Source organism: Cynocephalus volans, chromosome 15, assembly GCF_027409185.1.
Source record: "Cynocephalus volans isolate mCynVol1 chromosome 15, mCynVol1.pri, whole genome shotgun sequence".
Classification (NCBI taxonomy): domain Eukaryota; kingdom Metazoa; phylum Chordata; class Mammalia; order Dermoptera; family Cynocephalidae; genus Cynocephalus; species Cynocephalus volans.
The window spans coordinates 56,381,857-56,407,150 of NC_084474.1; the positions used below are offsets into that span (position 1 = coordinate 56,381,857).

At 40.2% G+C, this 25,294-nt stretch overlaps 1 protein-coding gene and 1 pseudogene across 1 annotated transcript in view; one reads left to right on the forward strand and one right to left on the reverse strand.

Moving 5' to 3' along the window:
- Positions 1 to 25,294, reverse strand: part of SPAG1 (sperm associated antigen 1) — a 77,281-nt gene that overhangs the window by 31,903 nt on the left and 20,084 nt on the right. The window contains exons 8-9 of the mRNA XM_063079844.1: positions 23,118 to 23,224; positions 18,486 to 18,645 (exon numbers count right to left, since the gene is read on the reverse strand). Of these exons, the coding sequence (XP_062935914.1) occupies positions 18,486 to 18,645; positions 23,118 to 23,224 (267 nt within the window). The remainder of the gene's footprint in view (positions 1 to 18,485; positions 18,646 to 23,117; positions 23,225 to 25,294) is intronic.
- On the forward strand, positions 297 to 12,374 carry LOC134364134 (kinetochore protein NDC80 homolog; annotated as a pseudogene).

The window sequence follows — 25,294 nt, forward strand, 5'->3', positions numbered from 1 at the left end:
AGGGAGTCATTGGTCTGGTTTTAGTTTTTTGGAGGCTCCGAGATGGAGTCACCGGTCTGTGGTGGTCATAGCAGCGGGCAGACATACCAGCACGTCGCAGCCACAGCAATCCTGGAGGATGCTCCAGATTCCTCTGTGGGAGACAAACAAGTTCAGCTCCATGGGAGATCTCTAGGAAAGGGACCCCTCACGAGTTCTCTGATAATCTGGTTGTAGCGCCCGTGGCAGGGGCGCATCAGTGTTCTGGTGTTTGTCTGATTGCGTGTGTGTGGGGACTGACGATTTTCTGGGGCGACATGGGGCAGACTGTCTCTACCCCTTTAACTCTGACTCTGAAATACTGGACTGACGTGAAGGACAGGGCTAATAATTTGTCTGTGCAAGTTAAAAGGAATAAGTGGGCGACACTTTGTTCTTCAGAGTGGCCGACTTTCCAACTCGGGTGGCCCGCTGAAGGTTCCTTCTCTCCGCCACTGATCACGGTGGTAAAAAGAAAGATTTTAGTTCTAAAAGTCACCCAGACCAGATACCTTATATCATAGTCTGGGAAGATCAAGTCACGGATCCTCCTCTGTGGGTCCATCCCTTTGTTCCCCTAACAGGTCCACTGGCTGTATTTGCCCTCCGAGAAATGGAAAAGAAACCGGAAGTCCTGCCATCCACTGACCCAGACTGGCTTCTTTCTGATCCTCCTCCTCCTCCCTATCCCCCTTCCCTTCGCCCACAGGCAGCCAATCCTCCAGCCCCGCCAGGGCCTTCAGCCCCGCCAGAGGATCCACAAAGAGCACAAGAAGGTCCTGCGCAGGGGACGCGCAGTAAGCGGGCAGCTTCTCCGGAGGCGATACCTATCTTCCCCCTGCGGGCTTATGGCCCTCCTGATGAAGAGGGCAACCAGCCCTTACAGTACTGGCCTTTCTCCTCTTCCGATCTTTACAACCGGAAATCTCAAAATCCCCCTTTCTCTGAAAACCCCCAGAGTCTCACTAACCTTGTAGAATCCCTTCTCTTCACTCATCAGCCCACCTGGGATGACTGTCAGCAGCTCCTCCAGGTCCTGTTGACCACCGAGGAGAAACAACGGATCCTCCTGGAGGCTCGAAAGAACGTTCCAGGAGCCAATGGGCGACCTACCCTCCTCCCTGATGTCATAGATGCAGGATTCCCGTTGACCAGACCTAACTGGGATTTCAACTCGGCAGAAGGTAGGGAGCCCCTGAAGGTCTATTGCCAGGCTCTAATGGCAGGTCTCCAAGGGGCAGCAAAACGCCCCACCAATTTGACTAAGGTAAGAGAGGTGATCCAGGGGCCCAATGAGTCTCCATCAGCATTTTTGGAGAGACTCATGGAGGCATTCCATCAGTTTACCCCGTATGATCCTAGTAGTGAAGAGCACAAAGCTACAGTGACAGTTGCTTTTATTGACCAGTCCAGCAGAGACATCAGTAAGAAACTGCAGAAGATTGAAGGGTTACAAGATAAGTCATTGAGGGAATTAGTACAGGTGGCTGAAAAGGTTTATCATAATAGAGAGTCAGAGGAAGAAAAGGAAGAAAGAAAGCAGAAAGAGCAGGAAGCTAAAGAAATAAAGAGAGAAAAGCGCCAAGAAAGAAATTTTCACAAAATTCTGTTCACTGTAGTCAGGGAAACTAATAAAACAGTACCGGGCAACAGGAAGGGACCCCTAGCAAAGGATCAATGTGCGTACTGCAAGGAAAAAGGACATTGGGCTCGAGAATGCTACAAGAAAAAGAAAAAACCTTAGGCCCCCAAAGTCTTGGCCCTGCAGGAGGACAGTGATTAGAGGGGATGGGGTTTGGACCCCCTCCCCGAACCCAAGGTAACCCTAACAGTGGAAGGGAAGCCTACTCAGTTCGTAGTAGAAACTGGAGCCGAGAATTCAGTATTACAACAAGCAAATGGACCCCTTCTCAAAAAGAAGTCATGGGTACAAGGGGCTACAGGGTACAGGCAGTACTCATGGACTACCCGAAGAATGGTGGACCTAGGCATGGGCTGGGTATCCCACTTGTTCATTGTCATTCCTGAGTGCCCCTACCCCCTACTGGGAAAAGACCTCCTCACCAAAATGAGTGCTCAAATTCATTTTGACCCCGAGGGACCTCGGGTGCTAAATCAACAAGGAAAGCCTCTCCAGGTACTAACTCTCAGGCTGGAGGATGAATACCAATTGTTTGAAAAACAAGGGCAGGAGACCGGACAGATGGACTGGTGGTTAGAAAACTACCCCCAGGCGTGGGCAGAAACTGCAGGGATAGGGAAGGCTAAAAACTGGCCCCCTGTCCACATAGAGCTGAAGGCTCAAGCCAGTCCAATAGCTGTCCGACAATACCCAATGTCCTGAGAGGCACATGAAGGCATCAGACCCCACATTGCCCGATTGCTCCAGCTGGGGATCCTACGGAAGAGCCAATCAGCCTGGAACACGCCCTTGTTACCGGTCCGAAAACCTGGGACTAATGACTACCGACCGGTCCAAGACCTTCAAGAGGTAAATAAGCGGGTGGCCAACCTCCACTCTACAGCTCCTAACCCCTATAATCTTTTAAGTTCGTTACTTCCAGACAGGACCTGGTACTCAGTACTGGACCTCAAAGATGCATTCTTCTGCTTACCGCTGGCTGTAAAAAGTCAAGAGCACTTTGCTTTTGAGTGGAAAGACCCAGAGACTGGCCTAGCAGGACAACTCACATGGACCCGCCTGCCTCAAGGGTTTAAAAACTCGCCCACCATCTTCGACGAGGCCCTCCACCAAGACTTGGCTGTGTTCCGGGCCTCTAACCCCCAGGTAACTCTGTTACAGTATGTAGATGACCTCCTCCTGACAGCAGCCGACGAGGAACTGTGTCTGGAAGGGACAAAGCGTCTCCTCACAGAGTTGGGAGAACTGGGCTATTGAGTCTCTGCCAAAAAAGGCTCAGATCTGCAAGCGACAGTTCAGTTACCTGGGGTACCTTCTTAAAGATGGAAAGAGGTGGTTGTCTGAGGCCAGAAAAGAGACAGTGTTTCACATTCTGCCACCCACTAATCCAAGACAAGTCAGGGAATTTTTAGGTACTGCCGGGTTCTGCCGCCTATGGATACCTGGTTTTGCCGAGATGGCAGCCCCATTATATACCCTCACCAAGAACAGTCAGCCCTTCAAGTGGCGAAAGGAAGAACAGCAGGCTTTTAAAGCATCAAGACGGCCTTAATGTCCGCACCGGCTCTGGGGCTCCCCGACATAACCAAGCCCTTCCACTTGTATGTGGCAGAAAATAAGGTGATTGCGAAGGGGGTCCTAACTCAAAAACTGGGGCCCTGGAAAAGGCCTCTATCATATCTGTCTAAAAATCTAGACCCAGTAGCCTCGGGGTGGCCAGCTTGTCTAAGAATCATAATGGCAGTCGCAGTTCTAGTAAAAGATGCTGACAAGTTGACTATGGGACAGAGTTTAGTAATCTCGGCACCTCATGCCTTAGAAAGTATTGTCCGCCAGCCCCCCAACCGCTGGCTCACAAATGCTCGCATGACTCACTATCAGACTCTGCTACTGAACTCAGACCAGGTTACTTTCGCTCCCCCAGTGAGCTTAAATCCAGCCACGCTGCTCCCAGACCCTGACCTTGACCCTCTTATCCATGACTGCCAACAAGTGCTTGTAGAGGCACATGGATGGTGGAAAGCCTTGTCAGATCAGCCTCTGACGGACGCTGAAGCCACCTGGTTTACTGACAGCAGCAGTTTCCTGGAGGAAGGAGTACGAAAGGCAGGAGCCGCTATGGTAGATGGCCAGAACCTGATATGGGCACAGACCTTACCTGCAGGAACGTCCGCCCAGAAGGCAGAACTCATTGACCTCACGAAAGCCCTTGAACGAGGAGAGGGCAAAAGAATCAACATCTATACGGACAGCAGGTATGCCTATGCCACTGCCCATGTGCACGGTGCCATCTATCAACAGCGGGGCCTGCTAACCTCTGGAGGAAAAGAAATCAAAAGGCAGAGATCGTAGCCCTGCTAGAGGCCCTTCACCGACCACTAAAAGTGAGTATTATACACTGCCCAGGCCACCAGAAAGGGGATTCCCCCATCGCCAGGGGAAAAAACTTGGCTGATTCTGAGGCAAGGGCGGCAGCCCATGGGTCCACATCTAATTCTGTTAGTTAACGTCCCTGAGCTAGAAAAGCCCAAGTTTAAATACTCTGCTGAGGAGGTAGCAATGATCTCAAGGGACTCTAATAACCGTTATGATCAGGAAAAAGGGCACTGGCATGCAGCGTCAGGCAAGCCTATCTTGCCACAAGAACAAGCATGCGCCATGATCAAACAAATGCACCAATGGACTCATCTGGGAGTAAACAAATTAATCCAGACTGCCAATTATATCCACCAAAAACATCAAAAGACTGTCCCTGACTGCAAGGGATGGTGTCACCCCCTCCGAATATCCTTCACAGATTCAGGAAAAAAAGCCATTGGATGGGAAAGGGGATTTACATGGGGACTAAGATTTTATAAAGAAGAATATGATGATGGGCTGTTATTTACCATCAAGCTCAAAACAGAAACCCAGTACACTGCCATAGGCCCAAATAAATACCTAGTTCCAGGGGTCAAACCAAAGACTACCCCAGCACCCCTGGGTACCCGACCAGAGTCCTCAGCCCCCACTAAGGAGTCCAAGACTAGGGCACCAAAGGGAATATCTCAGCCCCCTGAACCCAGGCCTCAAGAACAACCTGGGTTATTCCGTTTAATCTTTGAGGCCTTCAAGGTCTTAAATAGTACCAACCCCAGTGCTACCCACTCCTGCTGGCTTTGCTATAATGTTGCTCCCCCATACTATGAAGGGATAGCCTTCACAAATGAAATTAAAACTACAACTGATGTCTCCAACTGTCATTGGCAGCAACGGCAGGTCAAACTCACTCTGTCAGCAGTTGCAGGGCAAGGAACATGCGTGGGAAAAATACCTTCCACACCCAGCCAGCTGTGCAACCAGACATTCAACCTAAGTGGTCTGGTGACACATATCTGTTGCCCCCTCCAGAGGGATGGTGGGCTTGTGCTACTGGGGTTACACCCTGTGTTAGCTCAAAGGTCCTGAAAGAGACCCAGGATTTTTGTGTTCTAGTTCAGTTGCTGCCTCGGCTTATTTACCATCCCTATGAGGAACTACTATCATTCTGGGATAATAATAATGGGTATTACCGAACCAGAAGGGAACCCATAACTATCACGCTCTCTGTCGTTTTGGGCTTAGGATTAGGAGCGGCTGGGGCAGCTACAGGAATTTCAGCTTTGGCTGTTCAGCATCAAAATTACCAAGGTTTACAGGCAGCCATAGATGCTGATATTAAAGAAATAGAAAATTCAATTACTAAATTACAAGAGTCCCTCACCTCTCTTTCTGAGGTGGTCCTACAAAATAGAAGAGGATTAGACCTCTTGTTCCTTCAGCAGGGGGGGCTCTGTGCTGTACTAAAAAAAGAATGTTGTTTTTACATTGATCACTCAGGGGCAATTAAAGACTCCATGGCCAAAATTAGGGAAGGCCTAGCCAAAAGAAAAAAAGAAAAAGAACAAAATCAGGGATGGTTTGAGTCATGGTTCAACTCCTCCCCATGGCTCACAACCCTCGTGTCTACCCTGCTAGGACCACTAGTTATTTTAGTGTTATTTCTGACCTTTGGTCCCTGCATTTTAAATCGCTTAGTAGCTTTTGTTAGAGAATGTGTTAGCACTGTTCAGATTATGATGTTACGACAACAATATCAGGAATTAAATCAACAAGAGACAAGTATTTCATGATTGAAATACGCACAAGAAAAAGGAGGGAATTGTAGAAAAAAATATAACTTTAACATGTTTAATTTGCTTCTGTATTTGATGCTTGCTAAAGATGAGAAAACATAACTAATGCCATTTTAAGTAAGGCAGGCCCAGACACATTAAATTCCAGGAAGGGAGTAAAACATCACCCGGTTCCAGGAACTGACCAGTTCCTTATCTAGAGGCCACCTGGCCACAAGGAAGATAAATGATTGGGAAATACACTATTCCTTATTGGTGTGCCAGCCCGCTAAAGCCCACCAATAAATCCAAAGGTCACCTCTGATAACCTGTAAACAGTAAACAACTCATCCTGTTGCCAAAGTCTGCCTAAAAAAAAACTGTATAAAAAGTGCTTGTGTTAAGAGTTCAGGGTCGCTTTTGTCTTGAATGCTGAGTGACCCCAGCATGCTGGAATAAACTCCTCTTGCAAAAGTAACTCAATGTGGCAAGTAACTTAACCATTCTAAGCTTCCATTGCCTAATCTATAAAATTATGGACAGTTATAGCTCCCCTTAGGATTAAATAAAATAACCTATGTAAAGTACATCATAGTTCTTCAAATATGCTAATCATTCAAAAATAGTAAAAAGAGGATAGTTTTTGTTAAGATGGAGTAAACACACTCCACTCTGTCTGTCCCACTGAATGCAATGAAAAACATAGAACAGAATTCATGGAGCAGCCATGAGAGGACACTGAAAATTTAATGGTTGCAAGCAGATGGGAGAAAGAAACCAGAACTCGAAATACCACCAAACGAGCAGTGAGTTTCTCATTTTTCTTTCTTCTGGTATCTCCTGGCCTGAACTCAAAGGCAGCATAAAGCCCAGAACTGGGCATTTGGTGTGGACAGAAAAAGCTTCAGGAGAAGCTATCTGTATATTTATCCCTATCAAAAAGACAGTTGATCCTATAGTAGAAAGAGTTGGGGAAATTCCCCGTTTCTTTTGTTTGGTTTTTCCATTCCTTCCCATCCCAGCTCTCAGGCAATCCTGCAGCAGTTGCAGTGGCAGCCAAGCAGGTACCTAAAATTGGGAGGGAGGGGAACTCCTATCTCTGGTCAGAGGAACTATGGTCCTAACAATGTCAGGGGACTCTTTATTGCTTTTTTCCTCTTCCTGTTCTCTTGCTGCTCAGCCCTGGGGGGCACACAGTCATGGGAAGTGCACAAAAGAATGGAAAAATTAAGGCCTGGCTTTCTAGCCAGAGGAAGAGGAAGGGAAACCTCTTGGAGCCAGAAAGTGTAGAGAAGATTGAAAAGAGGAGGGAACTCAAAAACACAATCACATAAAATTGTATATGAACTTCTGGGCTCACCTTTCAGATCATCCATATAAATAAACCTGACCTTAAACATCATACTACAACTTTTGAGAACTAAATTACAAGAGAAGATCACTGCCCAGGACCCAGTAATAAACAAGTGGGACAGATCCAAATAGCACTGGAAAGGTTTAAAAATTAAACTGGCAGTAGAACCACAGTCTGCAGAAGTCAAGTAGGAAAACTGATACCTGAGCCTATCCAGTTAACTGCTAAAAAAACAAATAAAATAAAACAAACATTCTCCATAGGATTTAAACAAGACTGAAAACCTCATTACATAATATTCAAAATTGCCAACATACTGTCAAAAAATTACTTGACAAATGAGGAATAAAGAAAATCTCAGTATTTGGAAAGGAAAAACACAATCAAGTGATGCCAAACCCCAGATAACACAGATGCTGTGAACGCTCCAATGAAACCTTTAAAAGTGACTATCATAGCCATGCTCTAAGATATAAAGTCAAACACTCTTGAAATGAATAGAAGACTAAAAAGCTTTGCAGAGAAATAAAAGATTTTTTTTTTAAAAAAAGAACCAAATAAAATTTTAGAATGGAATAATACAATAACCAAAATAAAAAACTCAGTGAATGGGTGCAACAGCAGAATTGAGAAGACAGAAAAAGTCAGCAAACTTGTATCTATCCGTAGAAATTACTCAATCTGAACAATAGAGAGAAAAAAATTAGAAAAAAGAAAAAAAGAACAGAGCCTCAAGGACTTGCAGGACAATACTAAATGGCCTAACAGTTGTGTCATAAAAGTCCCAATGGGAGAAGAGAAATAGTGTTGCCCAGAAAAAAATCTTTGAAGAAATAATGGCTGACAACTTCCAAAATTTGGTAAAGACATAAACTTACAGACTGAAGAAGCTCATCATACCCAAAAGGGGTAATTAGTTGGAGTGAGCAGGACTGAAGTCATGTTGGGACCTAAAACAGCATGAGCTTTAGAACAACCAACAACAACAACAAAAAAAACTAGTTTTTTTCTTAGCATGTATTTCTGAGTTCCCCTTTCTCCCATGGTGATATTTTAAGCCTTGGTTATGGGGCAAGATGACATTATTTACATAAATGTAAAGTTGTTTCCCAGTCAGCCTGGAACTGCAGACTTGCCATGAGACATGAACTTTCCAGATCCTGAGAAACTAAGGAAGACATCAATAAAGCTGTGCTGATTCTACCCCAAAGCAAAATTCTGCCAGACCCTAAGATAACATCAAGGATGAGAGCAGAAGCCAGAAGTAGGCTTGGCAAGAATTTGCACCTGGCGTCTGACATGGCCCCCTCCCCCCTGCTTTTCACTTCCCACATTCCATTTTCTCAATGTCCTCTTTAAAAACCGCTCAATAAATATGAGTCTTCGAGATGGCTTTAGTCTGGCAATTCTCTTTTGGGTTTACTAGAGAGGTGGGTTAGCCTAACATCTCTCCTTAGGTCACTGGTATTCCTGAGTAAAAGCTGACTTCCATTTTTGCCAACATTTGACTTTCCAGTCTTTTGTTTTCATTTGGTTCAGGCAGCCAGACTTGGGTTCTGGTGAGCCTAAGCCAGGAGCTGAATGTCCTGGGATAACAGATTTTGGCAAGCCAGGGTTTTTATAGAGGGCAAGCAGCTGGACTTGGGTTCAGTAACAAATTCAAAGAAGCTGACATATAGACATATCATAAACTGCTGAAAAATAAAGACGAAGAAAAAAATCTTGAAAGAGCCAGAGAAAAACAATATATACAGGGGAACAACAATTTGAATAGCAATGGATTTCTCATCAAAAACATGGAAGAGGGCTGGCCAGTTACCTCAGTTGGTTAGAACATGTTGTTGTAACACCAAGGTTAACGGTTTGGATCCCCAAACCACCCAGCCACCAAAACAAAACGAAACAAAAAAACCATGAAGGACAGAAGGCAGCAGAATTTTTTTTTTTTTTGGCACCTAGCAGGTAATTTACCCTTGACCCTGGTGTTACCAGCACCACACTCTAGCCAAGTGAGCTCAATGGCTAGCCCCACAAAATTTTTAAAGTACTGAAAGAAAAGAAATATCAATATGGAATTCTATAGCCAGCAAAAATATCCTTCAGAAATGAAGATGAAATAAAGACATCCTCAATAAAGGAAATCTAAGAGAATTCATCTCTAGCAGAACTTGTTTAAAAGAAATGCTAAAGGAACTCCTTCAGATGTAAGGGAAATGATAATAGAAGGAAACTTGGAATATCAGGAATGAAGGAAGAGCAAAAAAATAACAAATATCTGAGTAAATAAAATAGGCTGTTTTTCTCCTCTTATAAACTAAAATGTGTAGAAAGGTTAAAAGCATAAATCATAGTATTTTCTGATGGGGTTTTCAATGAACGTAAATGTAACACATATGATAACTACAACATAAAGGAAAAGGGTAAAGGGACCGATATAATGGTAAAGTTTTTACATTACACTTGAAGTGGTAAAATATTAATTCTAAGTAGAATGTGGAAAATTAAGTGTGTGCATATATGTATATATATTTTTTGGTGGCTGGCCAATATGGGGAACCAAACCCTTGACCTTGGTATTACAAGGCTGTGCTCTAACCAACTAAGCTAAATGGACAGCCAAGTATGTAGATTTAAATCCTTACAGAGACCACTAAGAGAATGTATAAAGAAATACAGTAAAAAAATCTCAGGGCTGGCCAATTAGCTCAGGTGGTTAGAGCACAGCCTTATAACACCAAGGTCATGGGTCCAGATCACCATACAGGCCAGACACCAAAACAAAATAACTCAATCAAGCTGGCCAACTAGCTCAGTTTGTTAAGAGCACAGTGTTACAATACCAAGGGTCAAGGGTTCGAATCCCTACACTGGCCAGCCACCAAAAAACGAACAAAAAAAATTAAAATAAAAACTAAACAATATTCAAACAATCCAAAAGAAGGCATGAAAATAGAAACAGTGGAAAAAACAGAGTGAGGAAACGGAAAAACCAATAATACCTAAATACAAACATCTCAATACTTTATTAAGTGTAAATGGAATAAACATACTAATTATAAGAAAGAGAAAGTAACAATGGATAAAAAAACAAGACTCAACTATATGCTGTCTGAAAAAACACTTTAATGAGATAGGTAGGTTAAAAGTAAGAGGATGGGAAAATTCATACGATGCAAATATTAATCCAAAGAATGCCAAAGTGGCTATATTAATATCAGATATCTGGAAGTAGACCATAAGATAATAAAAAAAAAAAATTAGACATAGTAAACTACAAAGAAAATAAAACTGCCAGAGAAAGAGAAGGACATTACATAATGAAAAAAGGATTAATTGTCCAACAAGACACAGCAATCCTAAATGTGCACACACATAAAAACTGAGCCTCAAAACACATGAAGCAAAAACTCATAAAAGTAAAAGGAGAAATGGACAAATTCACAACTGTAGATTACAATGCTCCTCTCTCAGTAAGAAATAAAACAAGTAAACAAAATCAGCAGAGATAAAGAACTGAGCAACATTATCAACCAAATCGATCTAGTTTTGAATACCAAACATTATCAACAAAATCGACATTTATAAAATACCCCACCCAAAAAACAACAAAAAACAAATTTTTTTCAAGTATACATTGAATATTCATCAAGAAAGTACATATCGGGCTGAGCCCGTGGCGTGCGGCGCTGGGAGCGCAGCAACGCTCCCGACGCGGGTTCAGATCCTATATAGGAATGGCCGGTGCACTCACTGGCTGAGTGCCGGTCACGAAAAAGACAAAAAAAAAAAAAAAAAAAAAAAAAAGTACATATCCAGTGTCATAAAACAAGCTTTAACAAATTCGAAAGTACTGATATAACACAAAGCATGTTTTGGAGATTAAGGAATGGAGATGTTTTTATTGTTGAAGTTCACCTGATTTTATCAGGAATGATAATTGAAGACACATACTGCCATGAAAGAAAGCTCACCTTTATTTGACGATTGACATCATCAAATAAAGAAACTGAATATGGAATTATGTATAATAATTTGTTTTGGATTACACCATAAAATGCTATGAGAGTTCATGAGTGGTGTGACAGCTTTGAAGAGATGAATGTCGAGATGCAGTAAAGGCTAAAGGACTTATTTCATGTAGATGCTTCCAAGCTGGAATCATTAGCAGCAAAAAGCAAGCACTGAATGGACAGACTGCAAGACTGGAACAAGAAAGAGAAAACCAAATAGTCTAGAGTCACTGAAAAAACTGAAAGCTAAGACTCCATTCAGCCATTCTTGACCAGAAATTTAACAGTTTTGATGAAGAAATTGTTAGGGAATTAGAATATGAAACAATAAAACAGGAGAATACTTGACTACAGAACATGACAGATAACCAGAAATACTCAGTTGCAGACATTGAGAGAATAAATCATGAAATAAATTAATTGCAGCAGACCATTAATAAGTTAACCAAGGACATGGAGGCAGAACAACAGAAACTGTGGAATGAGGAAATAAAACAGGCCAGAGGCAAAGAGGTAACTGAAACACAATTAGCAGAGTACTATAAATTGGCTAGAAAATGAAAACTTATCCCTAAGGGTGCTGAGAATTCCAAAGGTCACGACTTCGAAATTTAGTTTAATCCTGAGGCTGGTGCCAATCACCTTGTCAAATACAGGGTTCAAGTTTATGTACCTCTCAAGAAACTCCTAAATGAAAGTGAAGAAGAAATTAATAAAGCTCTAAGTTTAAAAATGGGGTTGGAGGATACTTTAGAACAACTGAATACAATGTAACAGAAAGCAAGAGAAGTCTGAAATCTCTGAAAGAAATTCAAGAGGTGGATGATCTCCATTAACAAAAAGTTAAGGACACTGAAGAGGAGGATGAAAATGTGCCAAGGAGCTTGAGTCCTTGGAGAAACACAAGCACCTGCTGTAGAGTACTGTTAACAAGGGCCTCAGGGAAGCTATGACTGAGACGCTGTTCAGCAGGAATACCAAACAGCTGTGCAGACCACAAGTGAAGAAAGACAAAAGTTGGGAAATAATGTGCACTGTCTTGGAGATGATTGCTACACGTGTGGGGTCTGTGGAGAAACATCTTAAGGAGCATATTGCTAAAGCTGATAAAGAGTACAAAGAATTCATGATAGAAGATCTCTCTCTTGGAAAATATTAGAGAGACTGCAGACAAGTACAGGAACAATGCTGCTCTATTTAAGGTTTCTGGTGATTGAAGATAAAAAGTTCTCTCATTATCTTTTATGTATCTAGTTCATTAACTGTAAATATTTATAACCTGAAGTTATGATAACTTGTTGGATTGTTATCTTTAGATGTGAAAGACCAGTTATATATGTACCCATAGCCATAGTTAATAACATTGTGTCAGTAAAAAAAAAAAAAAAAAAAAGGAAATATTTTCAAATGAATGACACGGTCAGCTGCCAAAAAAAACCCCCAAAACCAAAAAACAAACAAACAACAAGGAAAACACAACATACCAAAATGTGTGGGATGTAGCTAAAGCAGTACTCAGAAGGAAATTGACAGCATCAAATGCTTATATTAGGGGGGAAAAGGCTCAAATCAATATAGCCCAAGCTTCTATCTTAAGAAAGTACCCTAGAAAAAGAGGAGCAAAATGAATTCAAAACAAGCAGAAGGAAAGAAATAATAGAGTAGAAACCAATGAAATGGAAAAAAAAAAAAAAAAAGCAGACAAAAATCAATGAAACAATAGCTGGTATTTTGAAAAGATCAATAACAGTATCTAGCCAGACTAGCAAAGAAAAAAAAGACAGAAAACACAAATTACCGATTTCAGGAAGTGAGGAGACCACAACAGATCTACAGACATTAAAACAATAATGAGGAAGTAATATGAACAACTCTTATGTAGATAAACTCAACAACTTAGATGAAATGGACAAATTCCTTGAAACGACCAAACTATCAGAATTCACCCAAGGGAAAAAAAAAATAGATAACCTGAATAGTTGTATATCTATTAAAGAAACTGAATTTTTATAATTTAAAATCTTTCACAAAAGAAACTTCAGGCCCATCTGGTTTCATGGTTTCACTGGCAAATTCTACCAAACATTTGAAGAAGAAATAATATCAATTCTACACAATCTCTTTCAGAAAACAGAAGTGAAGGAAGTACATCCCAATCCATTTTATGAGGCTGGCATTGCTCTGACACCAAAATGAGACAAGTACATGGGGGCAGTGTATTAGTTTCTGTTGCTTACAACAAAATACCTGGAACTGGGTAATTTGTAAGAAAATGAAATTTATTGCTTATGGTTTTGGAGGCTGGGAAAACCAAAGTCCAGGGAGAACATCTAGTGAGGGTCTTCTTTTGCCGTGGCTTTACAACAATGCAGAAATTTCAAATGGTAGAAAATGGCATAGCAGAAAGAGAGAGAGACTCTCATGTGCTTTCCTTCTAAAGACCTCAGAACCATGCCCACTATTCCAAGAATGCATCAATCCATTCACAAGGGTACAGTCCTCACAATAATATCATCTCTTCAAGGCCCCACCTTTCAATTACTGTAATAGCATTTCCCTCCCTCTTAACACTGTCACAGTGGGGGTCAAGTTTGGGGGGGACATTAAATCCAAAGCATTCCACCCCAGTCCCCCAAAATTCATGTCCTTTTCACAGACATATACATTTGTTTCATCCCCAAAGTCCTAACTTGTTTCAACTCAAAAGTCCAAAGTCCCATTTGTAAAATCAAAACAAGATATCTACTGCCAGGATACAATGGTGGGATAAGCATAGGGTACATATTCCCATTCAAAAAGGGAGAAATAGGCCAAAAAATGGGATACAGGTCATAAGCAAGTCCAAAACCCAGCAGGGCAGACATTAAATCTCAAAGCTGATAAATCATGTACCTTGACTCCATGTTCAACACCCTCTACATGCTGATGTGGGGTTGGGTCCCCAAGTCCTCGGGCAGCTCCACTTTTATGGCTTTCTTGGTCTCGGGTGATGCTTTAGCTCTTGCAGGCTGGCACTGCACACTGGTAGCTCTACAACTTGGGGGTCTCCATGGTGGTCCCACTCTCGTGGCTCCACTACGCATGGCGCTGATGGGGGTTTTCTGCTGCAACTCCAATCCCACATTTCTGTTCAGCATTGTGCTAGCAAAGGATGTCTGTGGTGACTCTGCCCCTGTGACAGATCTCTTCCTGGGTTCCCAGGCTTTTCCATACATCCTTTGAAATTGGGGTGGAAGCTCCCAAGCCTCCACAACTCTGGCATTCTGCAAGCCTGCAGACTTAACATCACGTGGTTGCCACCAAGGGTTCTGGCTTGTAGCTTCCAAAGCTGCAGGTCCAGCCACACCTGAGGCCAATTTAGCCACAGCTTGAGCAGCCAAAGCAGCAGGTGCTGGTGCTAGAAGGAGCTTCCTGAGGTGTCCCTGGGCAGTGAGCCTGTGGAGGGTGCCTCGGACCTATTCCCTAAGACCATTCTGTCTCCCGAGGCCTCTGGGCCTATAATGGAAGATGCAGACTCCAAATCTCTGAAATGCCTTTAAAGTCTTTTTTTTTCCCTTCTCGATAATCCCTTTCTTCTGTAGTCATCTCCTTTGCAAAGGGTCCCTGGGCTACACCCTTGCTTTTGTGGCCAGCCTGAAAGTTTTCCAATTTTTTGCCTTCTGCTTTCTTTTGAATTATAAATTCTGGCTTTACCTTATACCTTTTCTGCCATAACTCAGCATAGGCTGTTGCAAGTAGCCATGAGACTTCCTGAATGCTTTGCTGCTTAGAAATTTCTTCTGCCAAACACCCTGGGTCAGCACCTTTAAGTTCCACATTCCATAATACTTTGGGGCATGAACAGAATGCAGCCAAATTCCTTGCCAATTAATAGCAAGCGTGGTCTTTGCCCCAGTTTCCAATAAATTCCTTATTTCTATCTGAGACCTCCTTAGAATGGTCTTTAAAGCCCATAAGCATTCTGGTCACCACCATTTAACCAGTCTCTAAAACATCCCAAACTTTCTCTGGTTTTCTTGTCTTCTAAATTTTCACCAGCAGCTAGGTTTTTCCTAGCCTGCTCCTCGAAATTTTTCCAGCCTCTCCTGAACACCCAGTTCCAAAGCCGTTTCCACATTTTCAAGTGTTTTTCATAAGCAACACCCCACTCTCAGTACCAATTAGAAAATTATTAGTTTGTTTCTGTTGCTTATAATAAAATACCCAGAACTGGGTAATTTGTAAGAAAATGAAATTTACTGCTTATAGTTTCAGAGGCTGGGAAGTCCAAAGTCCAGGGAAACACATCTGGCAAGGGTCTTCTTTGGTGGTGACTTTACAGCAAAGCTACATGGCAGAAAATGGCAGAGCAGAGAGACTCATGTGTTCTCCTTTTAAAGCACTCAGAATCACCCCCACTATCCCAAGAATGGATTAATCCATTCATGAGGGTACAGTCCTCACAATCAAATCACCTTTTCAAGGCCCCCCCCCTTTCAACTACCATAGTAGCATTTGCCGCTCTCTTAATACTGTCACAGTGGGGGTCAAGTTTCGGGGAGACATTCAATCCAAGGCAGTGAGGAAGGAAGGAAATTATAAAGAAAGAAAGAAAGGAAGGAAGGAAGGCTGGTTACAATCCAATATCTCTCATGAATACAGATGCAAAAACCCTTAAAATATTAGCAAATAAAATTCAACAATATATGAAAAGAATAATACATGATGTTAGTGAAAAATTGGGAAAGGACCACAAAAAATTATTACATTGTGTAATATTGAATATGCTAATTATCCTGATTTGAGCATCACATATTTTACACAGGTATTGATATTCAACACTGTATCACACAGATATATATATAATCAATTATGTTTCAATAAATTAAAAAAAAATTTTTTTTAATAAATACATGATGATCAATGGAGTTTATTCCAAGAATTCAAGGCTGATAACACTAAGGTCAAGGGTTTGGATCCCAGTCCAGGCCAGTGCCAAAACCAAAACAAAACAAAACCATAATGAGATACCCCTATACACCTAATTGAATGGGTAAAAATAGAACTTAAAAAAAAAACAAAAAACTGACAATGTCAAATGCTGACAAGAATGTGAAGCAATAAGAACTCTCATATGTAGCTCATGGCAATGCAAAATAGTGCAGCCACTCTGGAAAACAGTTTGGCATTTTCTAATAAAGTTAAACATACATTTGCCATATGACATAGCAATCTCACTCTTAGGTATTTATTACCATAGGGAAATGAAAATGTATGTTCACACAAAAACATGCACATGAATGTTTACAGCAGCTGTACTCATAATTACCCAGTACTGGAAATGACCTGAATGTCCTTGAACAGGTAAATGAATAAACAAACCTCAGTACATCCATAAAATGGAATGCTACTCAGTAACAAAAAAGGAATTAGCCGATGATACGTGTAACTACATGAATGAATCTCAGTAACATGCTAAGTGAAGGAAGCTAGCCTCAAAAGGTTACGTACTCTCCAATTTCATTTATATGACATTCTGGAAAAGGTAAAAACTACAGAAACAGATAACAGATCAATGGTTGATCTGTTCTCCGTTCAATCAAAGGCTGGGATAAGGTAAGGGCTTGGCTAAAAGGACAGCAAGTAGGAGTTATTTTGAGTGAAGAAATTGTTCTGTATCCTGATTGTGGTGATGGTTACATAAATTATACATGTGTTAGAACTGTAAAACAAAAAATGTCCCTTTTTATTACTTGCATATGTAAATTTCAAAAATAATAACTGAAAAATAGTAGCAATTAATATACTTTATACTTCATCTTGTTCCAGATAAGATTTTAAATTATTTCCTTTAACCATAATACACTTGGCTAATTATGATAGCTAGACCTAAGCCTAAGAAGAACATTTGTTGCCAGACCTTATTTAAAATCTGGCTGAAAAGTGAGCCTCAATCGTTGAAAAATTATATTAACTTTGCTTTTTTTTTTTTTTAATCATTTTGATGCTCTTTCATCCTTCCCAGCTCTCTCTGGTTCTCTGCCTCTCTGTCTCTTCCTCTCTCTCTCCCTCCCTTCTTTTCTTTTCCTTTGTCTTTATCCTATCTTAATTGATCATATATTAATCTGAAGTGTATATACTTTTATTTTTGTTATTAAAAAATAAAAACCTATACTTCTTGCAGTGGATTGAACTGTGTCCCCCAAAGCCCATATATTAGAAACCTAACCTCCATGAATCATGTTCAGAGAGTGGGAAATCCTATTATGGTAGTTGAAAGGTGAGACTTAGAAGAGATGATTAGATTGTGAGGACTGTACCCTCATGAATGGGGGTATTCTTGAAATAATGGGAGTGGTTCTGGTGGCTTTAAAAGGAAAGTGAATGAGGAGGTTAGTTTCTCTGTCTCTGCTCCGCCATTTATGCCACATGACACCCCGCACTGTTGAATCACCTCACCAGATGTGTTCCGGGGACTTTGGACTTCCCAGCCTCCAAAACTGTAAGCAATAAATATTGTTTCTTTATAAATTATCCAGTTCTGGATATTTTGTTATAAGCAACAGAAATGAACAAATATATTTCTTTATTCTTCATTTTTTTTAAGTTGAGTGAACTGAATATATTTCTCTCTCAAAATTAGAATTTTCTGTCAAATTACATACAAGTTGATTTTTACTTGTGAATGATTTTCAAAATTGATATTTTCCCCTTTGGTTGCTCAGGGGTTCTCAACAAGAAGGAAAAAGTTTTTATGCCCCTGATCAAGCAAGGAGGAAATCTTTCCCCGCAAAGTGACATAACAGTCAATGTTTTATATTATGAAGATGAAGTTTTATTTAGTCTACAGATTCTTTTTTAAAAATTATTTCAAAAGTGAAATTATACTTTTTTTAAATGTTTAAAAAACATTTTTGAGAGGCACACGTACCAGCTTTTCAGCAATGCATTAATGGTAGGTATATAAACGGGGCTACCCAGGCCCCCTTTGAAGCCAATACATTTGTTTGAAACTAAGTAGATTTACACAAAACACTTATCTAAGGGAGATATTTAAGGTTAACTTGCAAATGGTTGGTGTCAAATAGACACAGCTAGTTATATTTAAAGGTGATAATTTGGAATTAAATTGAGCACTAGAAATCGTGCCAGGTTAAAAAGAAAAATGAGTTTGGGAGATTGTATAAAGCTATATTAAGAAAAAGATAAGCTAAACTTGCTTGTAGATTTACAAGGTAGAGGTAGAAGTTTGGTAGATTAAGAATTTCTGTACAAATAGAAAAATTGAGCCAGCTCATCATGTAAAAAGGCAGTTTTTTTACATAACCAAAATAGAAAAGCTGTTTTACTTTTATCTCCACTGCCATCTTCAGGTTTTTGTCCGCTGTCCTGTCCATGTTCATCTTCTGAGTCTTCCACCTCCTGAATAACCATTCTTTTCCCTTTGGTTTGCTTCTTAGATACAGGCTCAGAATTTTTCAGATCTCTCTCAACCTCTGACAAGGTTTTCTGCAACATAATAACCATATTAAAAAAAATGTTTTCTTTTAACACAAAATGTAACCGTGTTTTCAGGTAAGAATATGAAAATACTAAAGAATGAATAAAGATAATTAAGATAAGGCTTTTTATGGTGGTCTATTTCTTTTTCAAAACGACTTCATTACTTTGTCTGATTTTATAATCATACATGTCCACTGTAAAAAACTTAAAGTAACAAGCATAGAAAAGAAAAAAAAAGTCACCTGAAATCCTGCCACCTCAGATAACACTACTGACATTGTGATAATCATCTTCCTACATGTGTTTCTATGCATACACACACACAAAGATGGATGAGCAGTTTTACACAAATGAAATCATGCTACATATGCTGTTTGTTAGACTAATGTTGAAAGTTCTGAAATATTTTGTCAACTAGAATGAAAAAAATATATACATCAAACCATTTTCCTTTTCCCCTCATTTTTAACAGCTTTATTGAGGCATAATTGACATAAACTGCACACACTTAAAATGCACAAGTTGAAAGGTCTTGACATAAATAACACAACCATCACTCCCAAAAGTTTCTTCCTGTCTCTTTGTAATACCTCCCTTTTGCTCCTCCCTGCAAGCATTGTTCTTTGTGTCATGATAGATTAGTTTGCATTTTCTGGGATTTTATATAAATAGAATCGTACTGTATGTAATTTTTTGTCTGGTTTAACTCAGCATGATTATTTAGAAATTCATCCATGCTATTGTGTGTACCAAAAATTCATTCCTCTTTACTGCTGAGTAATATTCCACTGTATGAATATTGATAGTTTATCCATTCACCTGCTGATGAATATTTTAGGATGTTTTCAGATTTTGGCAATTACAAATAAAGATACTATGAACATTCATGCATAATAAGTCTTTGTGTGGATATAGACTCACATTTTTCTTGGGTACCTAGGAGTGAGATGGCTAGATCTTGTATCAAATGTATGTTTTTATGACTATTTTTTTTTTTTTTTTTTTTCTTATTTTGGTGTCTGGCCAGTATGGGGATCCAAATCCTTGATGTTTAACTTTTCAAGAAACTGTCAAACTGTTTTCCAAAGTGGTCATTTTAATCCCTCCACATTCTTGCCAATACTTGATGCTATGGGTCAAATGTGTCCCCCAAAAGATCATGTACTGGAAACTTAATCTCCATTATAACAACATTAATAGGGTGGGGAAATCCAATTATGGTATTTGAAAGGTGGAGTCTTTAAAGTGATTAGATTGTGAGGACTGTGTCTTAGTGAATGGATTGATCCATTCATGGAGTAATGAGTTGATGGTTTAATGGGTGGTGATGGGCATAGTTTTGATGGCTTTATAGGAGAGCAAGGGAACAAGTTAGCTCTTTCTTCATCAGCCCATTCTTGCCATGTGATACCCTGCGTTGCTGTAGAGAGCCACCACCAAGAACAAGGCCCTCACCAGATGTGTTCCCTAGACCTGTCAGGAGCCATTTTTAACAATAGCCACCATTTTAACAAATAACAGCCATTTTATGTAAGCCTTTCTCTTCCTCCTCAGAAAAGCCCGGGCGCGCCAAGCCAACACCTCTCCCACCTCCTCTTCTCATACCACGCCACTATCACCCCACTGCTTTTCCGCCTATCATAAGCTGCCACACTCTGTGACAGCCCGCCCCTTCTTCACTATGTATATAAGCAACCGCCTGACAATAAAATTTTGAGGCTTGATCAGAATCTTGTCTTGCCTCCATTCTGTGTGTCTCCTGTCGCTTCCTCTTTTCACCAGCTACAGGTAGTCCTCCTCGAGCCCACGTTCTTACCTGCCCCCAAAACCATAAGAAGTAATTTCTTCATAAATTATCCAGTTTCAGGCATTCTGTTATAAGCAACAGAAGCAGACTAATGTACTTGGTAAGATCAGTCTTTTTAATTTTAGGTATTCTAACAGGTATATAGTGGTAACTTATTGAGTGGGGGGCTAACGGCCTCAGCCATGCACCCCTGACATCTACGACCAGCCCAGCGATGACCACCGAGCTGCCATCAGAAGCACCCCAGGCTCCTGAGTACGGGCAGTGGGGGACCAAGGGCCTTATCCATACCCCCCAGATGTCCCCACCCAGCCCAACGACGGCTACAGAGCTGCCGTCAGAAATGCCTGAGGCTCCTGAGCTAGGCTGGTGGAGGGCCAAGGGCCTCAGCATGCCCCACCAACGTCCACACCCAGCCCAGTGATAACTGAGCCACCTCCAGAACCCCCCTGGTCTGTACTGTCAGAATGAAGGGGGTGCCATGGTCCTCAACCACGCCCCCCTCCTTCCTCCTCCTCCAACTGTATCCGCCTCCCCCTTCCCCTCTCTTCCCACCCTCAACTGTTCCACAACAATATCTTAGAATGTAAAACATAACAAACAAATACATAAAATTTGCATTCCTCTAATGACTAATGGTATTGGGCACTTTTTCATGTGTTTATTTTCCATCTGCATATCTCTTGGTGAAGTGTCATAAAATATTTTGCTTATTTTTAACTTGGCTGTTTGTATTCTTTTTGAGTTTTGAGAGTTCTTAATATATTCTTGATACAAGACCTTTGTTGGATACATGATTTGCAAATATTTTCTCCCAGTTTGTGGCTTGCCTTTTTATTCTTCTAAATAGTGTCTTTCAAAGAGTGGACATTTTTAATTTTGGTGAAGTCCAATTTATCGACTTGGTCTTTTATGGATTGTGCTTTTTGTGTCATATGTGAGAAATATTTGTCTAATCTAAGATCATAGAGATTTTCTCCTATGTTTTCTTCTAAAACTTTTATATTTTAGGTTTTATATTAAGATATACAATCTATTTTGAGTTCATCTTTGCATATGGTTAAGATAAAAATGCATTTGGACAAGGCTAAAAGTTTCACGTAAACGTGAAATTGTGTTAGATGGTGAAATTAAACTTAGTTTTCTTTGTTTCAATTTTTTTATTTTAGAACATTGTTCATTAACTTTTTAATAAACATAACTATTATAAAAAGGAAATACTAAGCCTAATCCATTGAAATGCTGATTTGACAAATGCAGCTGATACTCTAGGGACATTAGCTGCTCAGAGAAAGTATGATAGATACTTTTTAAAAGGTGTATATGGAAACTTAGTGATAACTTATTTATGAAAGATAATTCTCGGGTTTCTCCCATTCACGACTATATTGCAAACAGAGGCACTAAATCACCTTCATTCTGAACTATCTTTAAGGATGTCTGTACTGAGAACAGCCTTGGAAGATAGAAATAGCATTTCCATACAGAGGACAAGGCAGGTTTGTTTGCTCTGCAGTATAATAAAGATGCTGTTCCCTCTGGAGCAGAGGTTGGGAAGGTTTGCTTATAGCCCATCATGGAAGATGGGGGTTTCCTAAATCTCGGTCATCACATAAATCTATCTGGGCTATTCTGCATCACCCCTGTAGAACCTGGGAACAAGGGGAACTGACATGAACGTGAAGCTCATCTGCTTGGTGAGCGATGAGTAACAAAGCCCCTTGTGTCTGACCCAGGATATCTTGTATCCTCTGCTAGGCCACCTTGTTAATTCATAAGTAGAGTAAAATCTCAGACCCTTCACAGTCCTTGACACTTACCTCTCTACTCTTTAGGCCTTAACACAGATCCCTCTAAGGCATGTCTGAGTCATGCTATCAATGATGCTGCCTTACCATGCTTGTTAAAGAGAGAAATGCTCTCCTATGGCCAAGAAGCTCACTCCTAATCCTACCTAGGAAAATTCTATACTGCTCTGCACAATAGAGATTAACCCAGAAAAACATTGCCTACAACACTATATAAAAGAGAAAAATTAAATATTTGTCCTTTAGAGGTAGGTTTATAGTTTTAAACCATTTTAAGAGCCTGATTGCAGTGGATTGAATGGCCCCCCAAAGTCACTAAAGCTTAATCTCCACTGTCACTGTTGAGGGTGGGAAATCCTATTATGGTAATCGAAAGATGGGCCTTGAAGAGGTGATTAGATTCTGAGAACCATGCTATAATGAATGGATTAATAACAGTGATCATGGGCATGGTTCTGAGGGCTTTAAAAAGAGAGCACAGAGAATCTCTCTCTGCTCTGTCATTTTCTGCCATGTGAGACCCCTGCACTGCCAGTAAAGTCATATCAAAGACAACCCTCACCAGATGTGTTCCCTGGACTTTGGACTTCCCAGCCTCTGAAACTGTAAGCAATAAATTTCATTTTCTTACAAATGACCCAGTTCCATGTATTTTGCTATAAGCAACATAAACAGACTAATACACTGATTTCTTCCACTTCAAACAGATGTTCACATTTTGAGGTACGTGGGAGATATACCAACTTTTTAAAGCTGTGACCTAACCCTCAACATAAGTTATTCATCAAGATTGATACCATTTTAACATAAATACAGAAAAAGCCAACTGTAGAATTAGGTGAGAAATTACTTTCTGTACTTACCTTGGCCAAATCATTATCAGGCTCCGCATCCAGTACTCTACGCAAATCTTCTATGGCTTCCTGGAACTTGTTTTGATGTTTATATGTAGTGGCACGGCGCAGAAGAGCTGAAAGTTTACCAAAATAAAAGTCATGCTTTTTCACATATGGCATTATGGTTATAACACATTTTCAAGTGGAAGAATATAAGTGACACAGAACACTTTAGGATGTAATTATACAAAGTTTAACTACAGCCATTTTCTGTTGTTGTACACACAGAGAATGATACTAAGGTAAACAGAAGAAGGTGCATGTGGCAACTGTCCAATATAACAACCCAGCCCTCTGACAGTCCCAGTCCTTGCCAGCACCACCAAGGGCTGACAGTCTCTATACCTGAGCCACTGTATAACACTGGGAAGCTTTTCAACAAATAGTAATGTTTTCCTTCTCAGAATGATCACTACTAGTTTTACTTCACTACTTTTTTAAACTTAGAAAATCCCTTATTGAAATTTAGTATATTACTGACCAGCATCTAGCTCAGAACAGGCTCATTAGTGAAATTTATATAGTGATCTCTAAAACAAGGAGTTACTTAGCACAAGGAACCAAGAGAATCCTAATGATTAAGTCAGCTAGGTTTAGAAATTGAGCACTTTGGTAACTTGCATCAGATTTTTTGGTAGGTTTCTATGTATAATTTGATAATTATTTAATAACGATAATAAATGCCTTTCCAGTCCCATCATTATCTATTACATAATGAGAGAACTTTGTATCATTTTGAAAAGGACCAGGCTTGATAATTCTGAAAAGTGCACAATTTATATCTGACACGTTTTAATATGCTATATTAAAAGATAATTATAAATTTGACCAATTTGATTTTACTTTTAGAATGAACCATGAAAATCTAATGGATAAATCATTTTGTCATAAATATAACCAAAATTGTAGCACGGTGCATTAAGTACAGTTTAGCTATTGCTATTTGCTACTCAGATTTCCAAAGGGAATTTCCATGAAGAAATATTCCTGATATAACATTTCTTTTTTTTCAACTTCTTATTTTAGTATAATTTGAGATTTACATAAAAGTTGCAAAGATAGTACAGAGAATTCCTGTGTCCCTTCACTCAGCTTCCCCTCATGTTAACATCTTACAGAACCTCTAAGAAATTGCCAAAACTAAGAAATTAAAATTGGCAAAATACTATTAACTAAATGACAGACTTTATTTGAATTTCATCAGTTTCTCCACTAATATCCTTTTTCAGTTCCAGGATGAATCCAAGATACCACACTGCATTTAGAACAAATATCTTTTGAGGTAAAAATAAAGTTTTGAAGATGAAGTTGTTTATTCACTTAAGCAAACACAAGGTTTCTTAAAGTTTAATGGCTATTCTCTACTAGATTTGGGTCTGCAAAATTTGTTTTTTAATAGTGAAGATGCAGATACTAAAGAAATTACTCAAACAAGGAAGAATTCAAATATACAGTCGCTCTAGTGGCAGAAGAGTAGCACAGTGGTTCAATGTGGGCTCTGGGGTCTGTTGTCAGTATTGAGTTCTGGCTCTGTCATTTGTTAGCTGTGTGATCTTGAGTAAGTTGCTTAATATTTCTGTGCTTGGCTTTCTCCTTTGTAAAATGGGTGTGCTAATAATAAGTGTCTGCACCTCTATAAGGCTGTTGTGAAAATCAACAGAGTTAATACATGTAGAGTGCCCGGCAGAGAGCTTGGCAGAGCAGTGGTGTGGGCCCCTCAGGAGATGACAAAACCATCACCAATCAGCTACCTAAAGCCAGGAGCCCACCCATAATCTGTGACAGAAACCAGCATGCACAAAATACAGGCTCAAGAGGACTTAATGGTAAATAGAGGGCAACCTATGACAATGACAATGACAGGGGCAGCTGATGCATCAGGCTACCCCTCAGCACACCCGTGGCTTCTGACCCCCCTCCCCCACATTTGTAAGCACAATGTATACTCCAGGAGAAAAAAATTAAGTGCTCAAATTTATCTGAATCTATAAGTGTTTAAGTAAATATAATGTTTCTATTATAATGTATGCTATTCCCTCTTGGAATGATTCCTTCTTCATAGAAAAGGAGAGTCCAGTGTCCAAGCCTGACGTATGACCTTGCATACATCAGGCTTGGACCATGACAAGGTGGTCAGTCACTGA